We start from the raw sequence: 15,282 nt of genomic DNA on the forward strand, positions 1-15,282 counted from the left end.
TGCTACAATTTGCACACGAGATAAGGAACATTGAAGTGGCAGAGGCCTTTAGCCTCAGACTGTCTATGGCTCTGCTATCAGCTGGCAGCCCAGGACAGCAACTGAATTCTTGCAAACTCATTACCTCTCCCACAACAGAAACTGAAGGTGATCCCTGACAAGCAGTGCCTTTGGACAATGTCTACTGCACTGGTAGGCAGCAGATATTTGGTGGTGGATATCTTTAGTATTCTATACAGACTCAATGGAACAACCCTAAACTTAGAACAAAAGAATTCCCCAAAGTTAGTTTACCTTTTTTTTTTTCGTCCTTTTGGTTCTTTCTTAAGTCAGGCCAGTAAGTGATGAATCTCTTCATCCTGAGTCTTTTCACCACCTGCTCTTTTCTCTTGTGCAATTTTCTGTACTTTTTTACTTATCTTTCGTAAAGGATTGATGCACGGACTGAAACATATTAAAAACTGAAATTGGTTGATTTCCAAAGTAGGAATTTAGAGAAAGTCACCTAGACTTCAGCCATGAAATTCTAGCTCCAGGGAAAAAACTCAAAAAGCCATAGTTGATTTCAGGGGCCATCATAAGATTCATCACAAAAAGAAAGATCAGGGTGAGAAAAAGCATTTCTTTTTCTCATTTCTTGCATTTTCTTCCATGAATTTCACCTTTTGATTCATAGAGAATCACAGAATTATTCAGGATAGAAAATACCTTTCAGATCATCAATCCCAACCATCAACCCAGCACTGCCCAGTCCACACAAGGCACACACAGGCCTGGGACACCCCTCGCTGTGCAGCCCTTCCTGAGAGAGGAACTCCTGCACAGGACTGCTTGTCTCATGCCCAGCAGGCAAGGATGAGGAGACAATGCAACCATGACCAGAAATTTCCCCAGTAACAAATCAACAAAATCCTGTGGGCTTCTTACCACAGATGTACTAGGGATTGGGCAGGAATGAAGACTTTTCTATTGTATTTTTTAAATCTACGCAATATTATTCAAAAGTAGCGCTATTTAAGTGCACCTGTATTTTTTGAACCTTTAGTGTTTTAACCTACCTGTCCTTGCATGTGGTTCTTAAAGAAGACTAACGAAACTGAGAGGAGAGGCTGGCACAGTTACGGACATAGCAAAACCATCAGAGCACAGCTCTAGACATGAGATACTGTGCTGATAGCACACAAGGGAAATTGCCAATTGGCAGGGAACAGATGTGTAGATTCTGCCTCCTGCATGAAAAACACCATTGGAAGAAGGCAAACACCGTTTGTCCATGGGGATGTGGAAAGTAACAAAGCCTTGGGAAATTAGATCAACTAGAATTGATCAAGTGTGGCAAGGAGAGGAGTACTCAGCTCCCTCTATCAATTTTACAGGAATTTCATGTTCCTACATTTTCTTTGTCTGGCTGTAGTATAGAAACCTTGCAAGTTGCTCTAGAAGAGGCACAGTGGAGTTAAAATATTATCCCAAATTTCATCAGCAAAAGTCCTCTCTTTTTTTTTTTTGTAACTCTAGAGAGCAATTTTTACTTTTGTGCACACCAGTTGCAGAATAGATTTGGCATTGTACATAGGACTCTCTCAACAATGAGTGTATAATATTGAAAACAAAAGAATTCCTATCCAGAGAGGGTTTTGGCTTATTAAAGGAATGTTTCTCAAAGCTCTATCAACTGTCTCTAAAACTGGTAAAATTCCAAGTTCCAATGTGATAGGACTGCATCCTTCCTCTAACTTAAATATATGATGTTGGAAATTTAAACCATTTATTATCTGGTTAGTTACTGTATTAAAAAACAAAGCAAAAAACCAAGTCATAGCAGAAGAGCAAAATTCCTAGTTTCACTGGCTATGAAAAAACCACAGAAATGATCATTTAAACATTAATGTGAATTCTCCCCAAAACGAACACATATTAATTCATTTTCCAGAAAATTTATGATAATTTCATGTTGATTCTTTGCCTTTTGCTTTCAGCCACTGATGACTCAATGCAGCTATCTGTATGCTGAGCAGGAGCTGTTGAGCACAGTGTAAGATGTAATGTGGAGATTTTCACAGCAGGTTTTGTCAAAATGTGGAACTCCACAGCAAACAGCCATCTGCCAAGCAGCCTCATTAGTAAAGTCTACATGTGTGTGTATACACGCATGTATATAATCCCACACAGACTACTACATCTTAGAAGAGCAAAAGTTTAACACTTGGAGGAAAAAATCTTCACTAAAAAGACAATTCTGTCATACTAACGAGTTGTAGTACCAGTCATTCAATATAAACTACTACCTATGCAGAACAAAGCATAGTATGTTAATTCATTCCATCAGTTTAATGACCTTGATGTTGTGGAGGTTACATTTTCCCTGTGTCCTGAGAACACATACACATGCTGAAACTCTTCACAGTATCAGACACTAAACTGCTTGCACAGAACTTGCAGGCTGTAAAGTGCCCTATACATTAAAAAACCCCATGCTGCATGTTAAAACATTAGAGATAATTAATTCCCAACTCACAGTCCATCTCTCTTACTTTATTCAGGCCTCATACTTTGCTCTTCCCTTCCTTATCTTACTGTGTAAGTCCAGGTCTGTCCTGAAGGGACTCTGCTTTTGTGTTTTAGGTGCAACTTTCCAAACAAGACAAGTAAGATTAAGTCCAAGCCTTTTATATCCAGGTCTTTAGAAAGAGTACTGGGGCAATAAATAACATTTTTTTCTTTAAGCCAAATTGACATTCTGTTTTATGTAGCTTCAAAATAGGAGGACTCATCTTTTATGTTTGATCATTTGTTTCTTGTCCTTTTTTTCTCCCAGTCTTTTCTCCCATCACATAGTTAAAAGATGTCAGTTCTCCATATTTTCACCATTTAGAAACAGTACTTCATAAATTTGGTCTGGTCATGCTCTAACACTTACCTTCTCTGCAAAAAGGCACAGCAACAGATTGGTAGAAATCCCAAAGTCAAAAATCCTCCTCCAGTAAGCAAAATCACTCGAATGGCCAGCTGCACATCTGTAGAGCCAGTAGAAATTTGCATTAGTTCTGAATAATTCTGATACAGACAGTGAGGGTCACGTGACAGAATCACCCTCTCAGACTGACATCTTTGTTGCCAGGAAGTCACAGCCATGTTGCCACCTAGCTTAGACAGATGTTTTGTCATCAAAATTCTGATGGTACTCACACATTAAGATACACTCACACCTAAAGATTTCAGTAAATGCCAATCACAAGGGTCTTTTCTAACCTAATGATTCTATGATTCAGCAGCACAATGGCAAAAAAAGAGTAAGTGTTAGAAATGAGCTCAGATGAGAAAGAACTGGTCTCAAATTTCAAAAGCACAAGTGTTTAGTTTCAGAGGCAACCAGGGTCTGAGTGAGCCCAGGACATGGGGCAGAGTTGAGTGGGGATTAAAAATAATAGTTTAAAAAAACCAATCAAAGTCCCTTAGAAGCTGCTTTAAGAATGGAGACAAAATCTTTCAAATGAATTCTATTAATCTACTTCAGTTCATAACTTTTGTAGCATTTCTCTAAGGCCTCGTTTTATTCCCAGTGAAATTCAAGGCACACCTCCCAACGAGAAGAACCATTCAGTATGCAGCCTGTGACCATCTGACAAACACAACTGCCATGAGTCTAATATCTGCTAAGTGCTTCTATTTTGTCAACAGATTGCTACAAGGCAAACAGTAAGTGTTTGCATTTTCTTTGGACATCCAGGAGTATTCAAGGAGCTCATTAATCTATGAACAAATAATTCTGTAATTTAGTTAGCCCTTGATATTGATGTCCAAACAATAAAAGCCTAACTGGAATGAGAAATCAATCAGTCACAGCTGAATAAGCATATTTAATTCTAAAATTTGCTTCAGTATGTATCTTAAAAATGAGCAGAGGAGCTCATTTATACAGAATATAAAGGCCCAAGCAGGGACTGAATATTATTAAAATCTTTAATTTCTGTCATATGCCCGTAACTAACAAACAGATTCTGATGGCATCACACTGGATAAAAATTTCTTCAATCAAAAATTATCTAGCTGGTAGTAACTACAACTGCCCCAGCACTGGAATGTGGAGCTGCTCAAGCACAAGGAAAATTTCAAAGTCTTATTTTCACCTCAGCTTGCTCCTGAAGAGGCACAAACAAGAGAAACTGAACTCATGTTAGCTGCCAAGTAACCCTGGGGTTTCATATCTGTATTAAGTCAGCTCATCGTAAAAATCAGCATATCACCTCTGAAATCAATGGAGGTATACTGAATTACACCAGGAAGAACAAAATCATTAAATTCTAGATTATGGTTTCTTTCTACAATTTAATATCCACATTAGGCAAGATTGCTTGTGTCTGAAAACTCTTCCAGCATTTTTGGTTGTTTTTCCTTGAACAAATTCAAAATTTGACTGCACACAGCCCCTGGGAAACCCATTGTAGCTATGCTGGTAGAACGGGAGGATTAATTGTGAGAGGTCCTTCCACACCCAATAATTCTACAATAAAACATCTCTAAATTATTTGCTTTTTTCAGTTTATTTAAACAACCTCACCACGAAAAGCAACAACTATTTCTAAAAAGCTATGCAAACAGGAAAAAATTTATGATAAAAATTAGGATTTGATACAGCCTTTTCAGTAGAGCAAAGACAACAATGGTGTTATGAGCAAAGATAGGATCTACAAAAAGTGGTTTTTGCATTCATATGAGAAAAAAAATCATGCCCAACAAGTTCATGCTCAAAGGAAAAAATAGGTCAAATGTAATGTTAGGGCTGAAATTTGATAACACTGAACCACTGACATTTTGGTTGCAAGAGACTTCTGCAGATCACATAGAGGAATCTTCCTCTTAAAGCAAGGCCACTGCCAATATGAGATCAAGTGAGTTGTTGTTTCTTGTTATAACCAAATCTTGAAAACCTCCAAAGTTGGGGACTCCATCCTCTTTATGATTCCCCTCTAATGTCTGAGCTTTTGTCTTAGTAACTTGCCTTCTAAACAGGCTTCAGTAGCTATTAAACAACCAATTAGCCTCCTCTTCACCATGTAAAAGACATCCAGTTCTTTCACAGGAGCAGCTAATACAGTAAATTCACGAACACAAGCCGCACTGAGTATAAGCCGCATCTCTGGGTGTTGGCAAATATTTCGGTTTTTGCCCATAAATAAGCCGCACCTGAATATAAGCCGCTCTGTCGTTCGCAGCAAGGACCCGCGTGCAACAAAGTTGCCAAATAGTAACAGAACCGCGGCATGGCGGGGGGTTTACTGGCTCAACTAAGGCTGTGCGGGCTCAGCTTGCTCGGGGCTGCTGACGGGGCCAGGTGGCCCAGCTCGGTGGGCCACCACCGCCTCCCACCTCCCCGCCTCCCACTACTGCCGCGGGTGCTGGTGGGCTCCGTGCCCCCCTGCCACCATGGCGCAGCACCGGGCCGAGGTGACTGAGCCCAGCAGCGGCGACGGTCAGCCCCGAGTGGCCCCGCTGAGCGGCAGCGCTGAGCTGGGCCACCTGGCCCCGTCGGCAGCCCCGTGCCCACATGGCCCGAGCCGAGCCAGTAAACCCTGCCATGCGTGTTTCTGTTAGTATTTGGCAACTTTGTTGCACGCGGGTCCTTGCTGCGAACGACAGAGCGGCTTATAATTGGGTGCGGCTTGTGTATGGACAGAGAACAAAATATTTGCCAACACCTGGAGATGCGGCTTATACTCAGTGCGGCTTGTAGTCGTGAAATTACTGTATATTTGATTGTATAGCACTTGTTCTTTACCTGTGTGGGACTTGATAATATCCAGAAAATTTTCTATTAATTAATTGGTTTTTTTATTAGTACAGATGAAGAAATATATGCAAGCTTACAGTTACTTTTAAGACAGTGGTGTCCTGGAAAGCTAAAGGTACCAACAGCAACGAGAACTGTATTGTGTGGCCAGAAGCAGGGTTTGTTCTGAGGCAGGAGCCCAGAGCAGCACACTCACCGTCTCTCACAGGCATGTAGCACTGCTCTTCATGGCCAATTTCGAAAGGACAGCAGTGATTTTTTGAGCATTCAGACAGATTCAGGCCTTCTACGGGACAAGGAGTTAAGAGTCGCTCATTGCTGAGGCGGCAAGCTTTAAAAAGAAAAAAAACCAAAAACCACTAGGTAAGATGTCTATCCTGGGAACAATGTGCAACAGAAGGAAGTCATCACTTTGGTGTCTCTAGCATGTTTTGATTAATTAAAGCTGCCAGAAAACAATGTCATTGACATTCATGTATGTTCTTTCCCAAAACCTAATCAACTTTTATATTGAAATTAGCAGAAAAGCTAAATCACGTAATAGAAAATCTATTGTAATTCGCTTTGTTTCTGTAAGGATCTATTAAAAAGCTGAATCTAAACACCACAGGGACACTTTTTTGTACTCAGGTTTGTAAAGTAAGTGAAAAAGACAAACTAAATTTTCTGACTGTTCTAATTAAAAAACAGCAGAAATCTAAGGTGGTTTTTGTTGTTGCTGTTCTGAAGGACTACATTGCAACTAAACATCTCTGTTTGGCACTTATTATTTGTTTCTACAAGCAGCTGAAAATAAGCTGCGAGGAAAAACCCCCCATAATATCCAATACAGTTAATGAACAACGCATTTAAGCAATTTTTGAGATTTCCTATTTAATAGCAGATTTATTGACAATCATGAGATACTCTGTGGGAACAGCTTAAATGTGTAAGACAGTTATAAACAGTAGACATCTCTGTATATTTAATTCCTATAAAACATCATATCTCATCCCTTATGTTACACAGCAGCTGGAAAGCATCATTTGGTTCCAACAACTCCCCCAGGACTTGCTGTGTTGTCAGTCTCACATTTATCAGAGACATTACTGGTAGCCAAATTCATCTTCAGGAGACCTCTGTGCTTAATTAGGGCTACATGTGAGCAATAGTGGTGAAGGCACACTGATATTAATGCAGAAACATACCAAGTGAAAAATAGCATTTCAACTTCTCCTTCCTATTGGTCTATGGTCTGGTTATGGAACCAGACTAGCAGTTTTTACATATAACAAATATTTTTTGTACTCATATTATTTTGCTTTTTGATATTAGCAAGTTAGCATTATGATTTCCATCCCAATAATTTTATGAAATAATGTAGTTCTTGTAATTTAACTTCAGTAGTCCAAAGACGAGTGGATCAGTCTAATCTAACAGGCCAGAAGCCTTCCTTAGCCAGTAGAAGTGGGAGAGACACTGGTGTGGGACAAAATCTCTCCTTTAGGCTGTGCCAAATTCTCTTTTCTCTCTATGTGTAGGTGGAAAGACTGGAAAACTAATCCAGATGAGATACAACAAAGCTAGCCATGGTCAATCCTATGCCAAACTTTCAGCATAATTTCAGCATTTCCTGCACAGTCACACCACTGGTAATGGAGGGTTTTGCAGGAGGGCAACAATGCAAACAAATCTGTGATAGTCCCAAAGAGGCACTTAACAATCCTATTTTCAAGAGCTCTAGTGAGTTTTACAGTATTAGACTGAGGGTTTTAAATACATGAAATGCTGACAGATAGGGGAAGGAGGCTGGACTGGAAATAAGGTAGAAGTGGGAAGGGAATAGAGAAACAATGCTGCAGTGGTGAAGTGATACTTACTCATTGGTCTGAAGAGGCTTAAGAAAGATTCGAATACACCTTTCATGGTCATGTTCTGTTTGCTGGGTGCCTCTGCACTGTGTTCTGAACCAGGATGAACTGGGGCTGCAAGAACTGAAAGTTCATAATTATTAGCTCATTACAATCAAAACTATCCATAATTAATTAAAGCAATGATATTTTCATACTGATTATCACTCATTAGGAAGGCATTTATAGTCATCAGGAACTGTGTCTACTGATGGTTAGCAAGGTTAAGCACAGATATCTTTCTGTTGTAGTCACTTATATTGCTTTAAATTGCTTCATGAACCACAATGAGTAAAGAACTGAAGCTGTAAAATTTAAATTAAAGAATCCATTCAGGTGGAAATTGTCAAGGATAAAAAGCCCTGCTGCTCACCTATGAGGTGCAAGCTACATGAAAACATTTTGCTGTATGTACAGTTACATTTCTCCTATGCACACAAGCAGAACTTTTAGCTTTTTATATAAAGATCAGACCCCAGTTAAAACACAGAAACATGGTGAAAGGCACATTTATCATACACAATCAAACATGCATCTATTCCTGCTTCTTATTTCAGACAGTTGAATAGAAAAGAGCAAAACATCCATAAATATAGAGGTACTGCAGTGTTTACACAAAAGCTACTGATTTCTTACTCTGGGACTTCCCAATCACCTTTCATTTACACTATTCTAAAAAAATATGGGGCCATTAAACCTTGCTTCCTTCCTACATCTCTTTTTCCTCATACCAAAAGTGCAAATCACAGTACAACTCCACAGGCAATCAATCACTCCCCAATGAGGGGGAAAAAAGAGACCCAGTATTCCCATCTGCTTTTTTTCCTTCCATGGGAGAAACTTACACCATCATCACTTTAACAGCTTTCAGTGATGGAGTTTGCTGAAAGCCATTTCATGGTGTTAGAGTCTTTGTGAACAGAAGTAAGATCACAACCTAACCAAAAATGAAGGCATTGAACAATCGTCAGTCTTTTGGATAATTCTTCAGCTAACAGCACATGAAACATAAATTAGGGAATTAGGAAATTGCTTGTCCTGGGGCACAACTTGCCTCTTCTGTGCCATACAAAAATCCCTTGGGGAAAAAAAAGAATAGAGTGAAGAGAATTGAAGGTACTGTCAAAGCAGAGATAACCTGAAACTATCATGTAACAGAAATGCGACCACCAAAGCCCATAATGACAGTTTTGTCATAGGGGCCCTCTCCCTGACAGTAAACATGACAAAACAGAAAATTTTATAGACTTTGTAATAATTTAATGGGAAGTTCACGAGATGAGGTTTCCAACACTCAGTTTGGTAAGAATTATTTGAAAACCATGGCTGCCCTAGACATTACTCTCTCATGTGAGGGTTTAAAGGCACCCAAGCCATTTACATAGGTTTAATGGCCATTGCTGTAGTTACAAACTTGTATCTATGTTAGAGCTCACATGCACTCTGGAAGCCTTTTACAACACAGCAACTGCCAGCCTTTCACCAAGAGCTGAAAAGGCTCTGGTTTCTCAATGCATTAAGGATCAAAGGCAAACATGTTTGGATGGATCCTTTATACATGTCAGATGATCAAACTTAACTTCTGTTAACAAAAATCTTTCCAATTACTTTGAGTCATCTGCTGTAATAAACAAATACATCAATTCTCAACAGACTGTAAGAACAACTTTAATAGTATACTGAAAAAAAATGCTGAAGTGGGGGGGAAAACCAGAAGAATCTATAATTGGGGAAAAAAAAGAAAAATCTATGATCAACTGTGAAATAAAAAAAAGTTGCACTGATAGTAATGAAACAAGCAGCATGCATTTCTTGTACAGATGCACAGAGGGAAATGGGAACTATTGTTGCAGCAAAAAAAAATATTTTGCTCTATTTAAGTCTCAGAATGGATCAATCCAATCTGAAGTAATTGCTTGTAATATTTCTCAGTATTTTCCAACCATTTCCAAGACAAGAAAATCTGTTTGCTAGTAAAATACTTGCTGCTTCTTTGAGAATATTTTTGTCCTTGCAATACTCACGTGAATGGACGCTACAAGGCAGGAACAGGACCATGAAGACCCACACTCGACAGGTGCTCAAGAGCAGCATTACTGCAATAAAACCAAGAGCAGTAATAGGTATAGGGTCCTGCATAAAACAAATTATTGGTCTTAACTTCAGATTTGGATTAGAGCAACCTCACAGCTGATTGCTGCAGAGAACAGGAATACCTTTTTTTGCAAGAAAGACCCATTGAAAAAATATGTGTATATCTTGGCAATAAATGATTTTGAATCATTTGAAAAATTACTCATTTAAAGGAAGTTTAAAGGAAGGCATCTTGTTAACAGAGACTAGCCAAAAAATCATCTCTCTGATAAGAGCTGTTCCAGAGCTGGACACCTGGCACTTAAAAAGATAATTTTCAGCTAAAAATTTTAACCTGAGTTCAATGAACAGAATTAGGAATGAAGAATTCTTGAGTAATTTTTGAAAGCTTAAAAACTGAATTCTAGTTTAGCTCATTTAATTCTTCACTCTTTTCACAACTTGAGCACATGAAGAGCTTTGGACAACATTTTTAAAAGGTGGCTCAAAATGGACAAAAATACTTTTAGAAATCCCCATGTGATTCATAGTAATTTAACAGCAGGTTTAAGCTGGGTTTTGAACCCCCAAGAAGCCCCTGATGACTGCATTGCCAGATGCTGTATTTCACTTTGCCTGCCCCTCCTGTTTTGCACTAAAAAGGGCTTTTTTTTCAATTATTACCACTTAGTTGTAAGGACAGCTTAAACCTGGAGACAATTTGTAAATATTGGGAAGGGGAAACCCCATTTTCTGAGGTGCTGTACAAGGAAAAGACTGACTGCATTTCACATGCGCCTGTACTACAGAGGAATATACAAACATCTTCTGTCCCATGAAGAAACTACTTTGGCAATGTGAAATTATTTCTTAAGAGGACAGGAATAATGTTTTTCAAGATATTTACTAAAATTCAGCATCATTTATGACAAATTGGGAAAACAAGGGAGAAGGAAAACAAGATAAAGAGAAAATTCTTATTCTTGCCATTACTTACTTCTTTTGCTGTCTCCTCCAGCATGAGCATGAGCAGGAGCAGGAGCAAGAGCAGGAGCAGGAGCAGCTCCCCAGGGTGCAGCAACTGCAGACTGGCCCTGACAACCGTGGAACCAAAGGATGTCACAGTCACAACCCCTCCCCCCTCAGTTCAGGTGCATGAACAGGATGGAGCAACAGAGGGGCCAGAAAATGCTCAATGTGTTTTGGGAGAGAGTGGCCCCTGCTGAGATTGTTGAAAAGCCTCCCAAGTCTTCCAATTCACCAACTTAGAAACAAGTTCATATTTTTATCAGTCACACTCCAGCGTACAATACAGAAACATCACCTAATTGAGCAGACCAGGTAATAGGTAAGAGATCAAAATATACTCCTCTCAAATCAAAAAGTTCAATCAGAATGTTTAAATTAGAGCTTCTCACTAATTCATGAAAGGTGAATTGATAAGGTATTACTTCACCAAATATTTGCACACTTGAAGCACAAATCTGACATGCATCTTTCTTAGACCTGGAAAGCCAATCTTATCCTGGGCTGCATCAAAGGGAACACTGCCAGCAGGTCAAGGGAGGTGATTCTGCCCCTCCACTGTCTTGAGACCCTACCTGGTGTACTGCAACCAGCACTGGAGATCTGGCCTGATTTCAACTGACAGAGAGTTAAATTTTCTTCTTTGTAGCTGGCACAGTGCTCTGCCTTGGATCTAAGATGAGACTAATGCTGGTAACACACTAATGTTTAGTTGTTGCTAAGCAGTTCTTGATCTCAATCAAGGACTTCTGAGTTCCCCTGCTCTCGTAGTGAGCAGGTGCACCAGAAACCAGGAGTAACCATGGACAGGACAACTGACCTGAACTGGCCATTCCACACCATGGCACCTCACACCCAGTATATAAACTGCAGGAGCCAGTAGAGAGATACCAAACACTGCCTAGGGATGGGCAGGGCATTGGTCAGTGCATTGAGCAATTGTATTGTGCAGCTCTCGCTCCTCTTCGTTACAATTATTATTATTGTACTCTATTATCTTTCAATTATTAAACTATTCTTGTATCAACTCGTGATTTTTACTCTTTTGTTTCCCCTGATTCCCATCACCACTGGGAAGGTGGAGGGGAAGAGGAGACTTGAGTGAGCAGCTACCTGGTGTTGCTGGCTGGAGTTAAACCACAAGTTCCCCCCATATGAAGGACATGGACCTTTTCAAGCTTGTCCAGAGGGCCATGAAGGTGACCAGAAGCCTGGAACAGCTCTGCTCTGAATACAGGCTGAGAGACTTGGGGTGGTGGAACCTGGAGAAGGCTCTGGGGACACACTAGGGTCTCTCCCAGTACTTAAAAGGGCTACATGAGAAAGATGGGGAAGCCTTTTTAGCAGGGCCTGTGCAATAGGACAGAGAGTAACAGTTTTAAACAAAAAGACGTTCAAATTAGACTAGATATAAAGTTGAAGTTTTTTACAATGAGGGTGGTGAGGCCCTGGCACAGGTTGCCCAGGGAAGCTGAGGATGCCCTGTACCTGGAAGCATTCCAGGCCAGGTTGGATGGAGCTCTGGGCAATTTGGTCTATGGGAAGGTGTTTCTGCCCAAGGCAGAGATTGGAACTAGATGATCTTTAAGGTCCCTTCCAACCTAGACCCTTCTAGGATTCTACCACTTCCATTCATTTTATTAAGGAAAGGCTCTGACTAGATTGGGAGCAGTGTTTTTAAAATATACAGAAGTCTAAAGTAAATGCAGATGCCATCAAATCAGCAGTTCCCTTAACAGATGAGCTGCCTAAAGCAGTTGCAGTTTGCTACAACAGCCATCTGAACTGATGAGCCTGAAAAAACATATATTCACGTGGAGTTTTTTTCCTCATTTCAGCTAGCGGCAAAATGAGTTTAAAAGGTGGGTCTCTTTAACCTCATTTGTATGCAGAACTAGCCTGCTAAAATAAGCAACAATACACAGTATCCTCAGTTTCATTGTTTCACTCTATACCCAGACTAGGCTCAGCCCTCTCAGCAGTTCCAATAAGGATACTGGGAAGCATCTAATCTCCAAGCCTTCCTTTTCTGAATCATACGATTTACGTGAAAGTGACATTTTCCACACTGATTTAGATGGAACTTTTCAGACTGCTAAGAATCACAGAAATAGAACACTTAATTGACTTTATTACTTTTAGGAGTGTTGATTTCCCTTGCTGTAGCTGTAGTCTATACCTGAGGCTCAGCCTGTGGTACCAGGCAAAAAAGCACATCCAAACCCCAAACCACACCTAATGTTTGCTGTACCATTTCTGCAACAGTCAAGTTCTTAGCATTTATAGACTACATCCATGTGATATTTTTTTTGCTTTAAATTAACTGCTTTTATTGAAAACTATTATCTTAAATTCAGTGCAAAACATATTCTCTTACTGAATTTTCAGTAGATACACAAAATTACAGTAATTTCACGAATACAAGCCGCACCATTTTAACCAAAATTTTGGTGGAAACCCAGAAATGCGGATAGTACTCCAGGGCGGCTAATATATTAACAATATTCTAAAAGCTGCCAACACGGAAGTGAAAGCCCGTGGCAGCCCCAAGCCAAGCTGGAGCCCGGCCAGCCCCGGCAGAGGTGGGAAAGCCTGGCAGAGGTGGGGCCAGCGGTGCGGGGGGCAGGCGGCTGAGCCTGGGCCAGCGGGGCGGGGGAGCCCAGCAGTGCGGGGAAGGCCAGCAGAACCAGGGCTAGCAGTGCAGGGGAGCCCAGCAGAACCGGGGCCAGCAGCGTGGGGGAGCCTGACGGGGCAGGGGCCTGCAGTGCCAGCCAGGGTGAGCAAACGCGGCGGTGGTGGTGCAGACAGGAGCGGGGGGCCAGCGAGCCTGGCAGCGGCAGCACTGCCCGGCTGGCCCCGAGCGGCCCCGCCGAGCCGTGGCGCCGGGCTGGGCCACCCGGCCCCGTCGGCAACCATGAGCGGGCCAAGCCCGCCTGGCCCCGCCCCGAGCCAGTAAACCCCACTATGCCGCAATTCTGTTACTAATTGGCAAATTTGTGAAAGTTGCACACGGATCCTTGCTACGAACAAAAGTGCGGCTAATATTTGGGTGCGGCTTGTATTTGTGAAATTACTGTACCTATGACTGTTGCTCTTTCTTATAATCCAATTCCATACAGTACTCAAAGCACACAAAAAATACTGCTTTAAAGTCTATTGTAATTTTTTAAACAATCTAAAAAAAAAAAAAAAAAGAATAATTATGGCAAACTGACTCATCCAGGTTTAAAAGCAATTATTTCTCGCTATCAAACTGAGCTGAATGACCTTCGCAACTGTGAAAGCACAAGTGACAGATGTACAATGCATTTAAAAAAATTCCTGTAGAAAACCACATCCATCCCCTGATGCTGGAAAAAGATTCACAGTCCTCTGTCAAAGACTCACAATGCCAAAGAGTAAACAGCTGTTTCTATAAATCACAGAAAAGTATGTGAAACCAACACAGCACTTAAGTCTAATGAACCTCTGCCACGGAGAGCCTTGTGATCATGGTGGGATCCATTCAGAACACTAAGCTGAGACCTAACCTCACTTTTCCTAACACATATTAAGCTGCCTCAATACCTTAACACTGCAAACATCCCAGTCACCCCAATTTTCATGGGTATGAATGTCTGGAAAAGACTAACATCTTTTAGGATGAAAAATCTGCTAAGTTCAAGTGAATGACAAGCTTAGTATACACTACTATGGAAACAACAAGCTCAGCCTTGTCATCTTAAAAAAATTTCTTTAAAGTAACTACCAGAACCAGCAACACATCTCCCCCCACCCCTTAACACAGGTACTCCACTGCAAGTCTTGCTGCCTCTGGAAATAGACAAAACCTTTTACATTACACAGAATAAAAATATTTTACACCCATCTTCTCTTACAGATTAGCAGAGAATTTAGCTGAACTGTACAGCAGGACTCCTGAAATGACTGAGGAATGCTCACTGGAAGCTGAAGTTTTCCCATTGAATATTCAATATTGAAGGATTTTGCAGGGAAACCTACTGCAGTTCAGGAAAATAAGCTGCCTTTCACAGTAAGTGCCCGTAAGAAGAAGCAGGGGCGACACTCAGTCCCATACTCACAGTACTCAATGTCCTTCCTGGACATAGTACACAATATTTCATATTAGGGACCAAGAAGGGCTGAAAAAGTTCATCAGTAACTGATTCAAATAACTTCTGTATTTACAAAACTAGATCTAGTATCTTCTTGAACTCACGAGTGCTCATAGAGATTTTTATCTGCTTAAAAAAAGCTGAATAAAGAGATTTTTTTCCTTGACAAAGTTTTAATAAGTCTGAAAATCTTGACTTCCCACCATCATTAACAAAAATGCATTCAGTAAACAGAAACACAAACTTTCTATTTTTTTAACCATTTGTTAATTCATATATTTAGAGCTTAATCTTACTGAATTTAGACTTTGGCATGATTCACAAATATCTCTCACTCTTTCAAAGAACTTTATTTTAAAAATAATTTTAATTCATTAGACCATACTTT

The 15,282-nt window shown here is 40.5% G+C and overlaps 1 protein-coding gene across 1 annotated transcript; it reads right to left on the reverse strand.

Annotated features, from left to right (window-relative positions):
* Positions 1 to 1,844: 1,844 nt before the first annotated feature.
* On the reverse strand, positions 1,845 to 9,774 carry LOC117002987 (fragile X mental retardation 1 neighbor protein-like). Its single transcript, XM_033072573.1, has 5 exons — positions 9,705 to 9,774; positions 7,651 to 7,764; positions 5,988 to 6,122; positions 2,921 to 3,017; positions 1,845 to 1,851 (listed from the first exon to the last, which is right to left on the reverse strand). The coding sequence occupies exons 1-5, from the start codon at positions 9,772 to 9,774 to the stop codon at positions 1,845 to 1,847; spliced, it is 423 nt and encodes a 140-aa protein (XP_032928464.1).
* Between the last annotated feature and the right edge of the window lie 5,508 nt (positions 9,775 to 15,282).

The sequence above is a fragment of the Catharus ustulatus genome, chromosome 14 (genome assembly GCF_009819885.2).
Source record: "Catharus ustulatus isolate bCatUst1 chromosome 14, bCatUst1.pri.v2, whole genome shotgun sequence".
NCBI classification, from domain to species: Eukaryota; Metazoa; Chordata; class Aves; order Passeriformes; family Turdidae; genus Catharus; species Catharus ustulatus.

Coding starts and splice junctions, on each gene's coding strand:
- LOC117002987 (XM_033072573.1), bottom strand. CDS start 9,774: ATGCTGCTCTTGAGCACCTGTCGAGTGTGGGTCTTCATGGTCCTGTTC. Junction 7,765..9,704: donor GCCTTGTAGCGTCCATTCAC/GTGAGTATTGCA, acceptor ATGAACTTTCAG/TTCTTGCAGCCCCAGTTCAT. Junction 6,123..7,650: donor AAGCCTCTTCAGACCAATGA/GTAAGTATCACT, acceptor TTCTTTTTAAAG/CTTGCCGCCTCAGCAATGAG.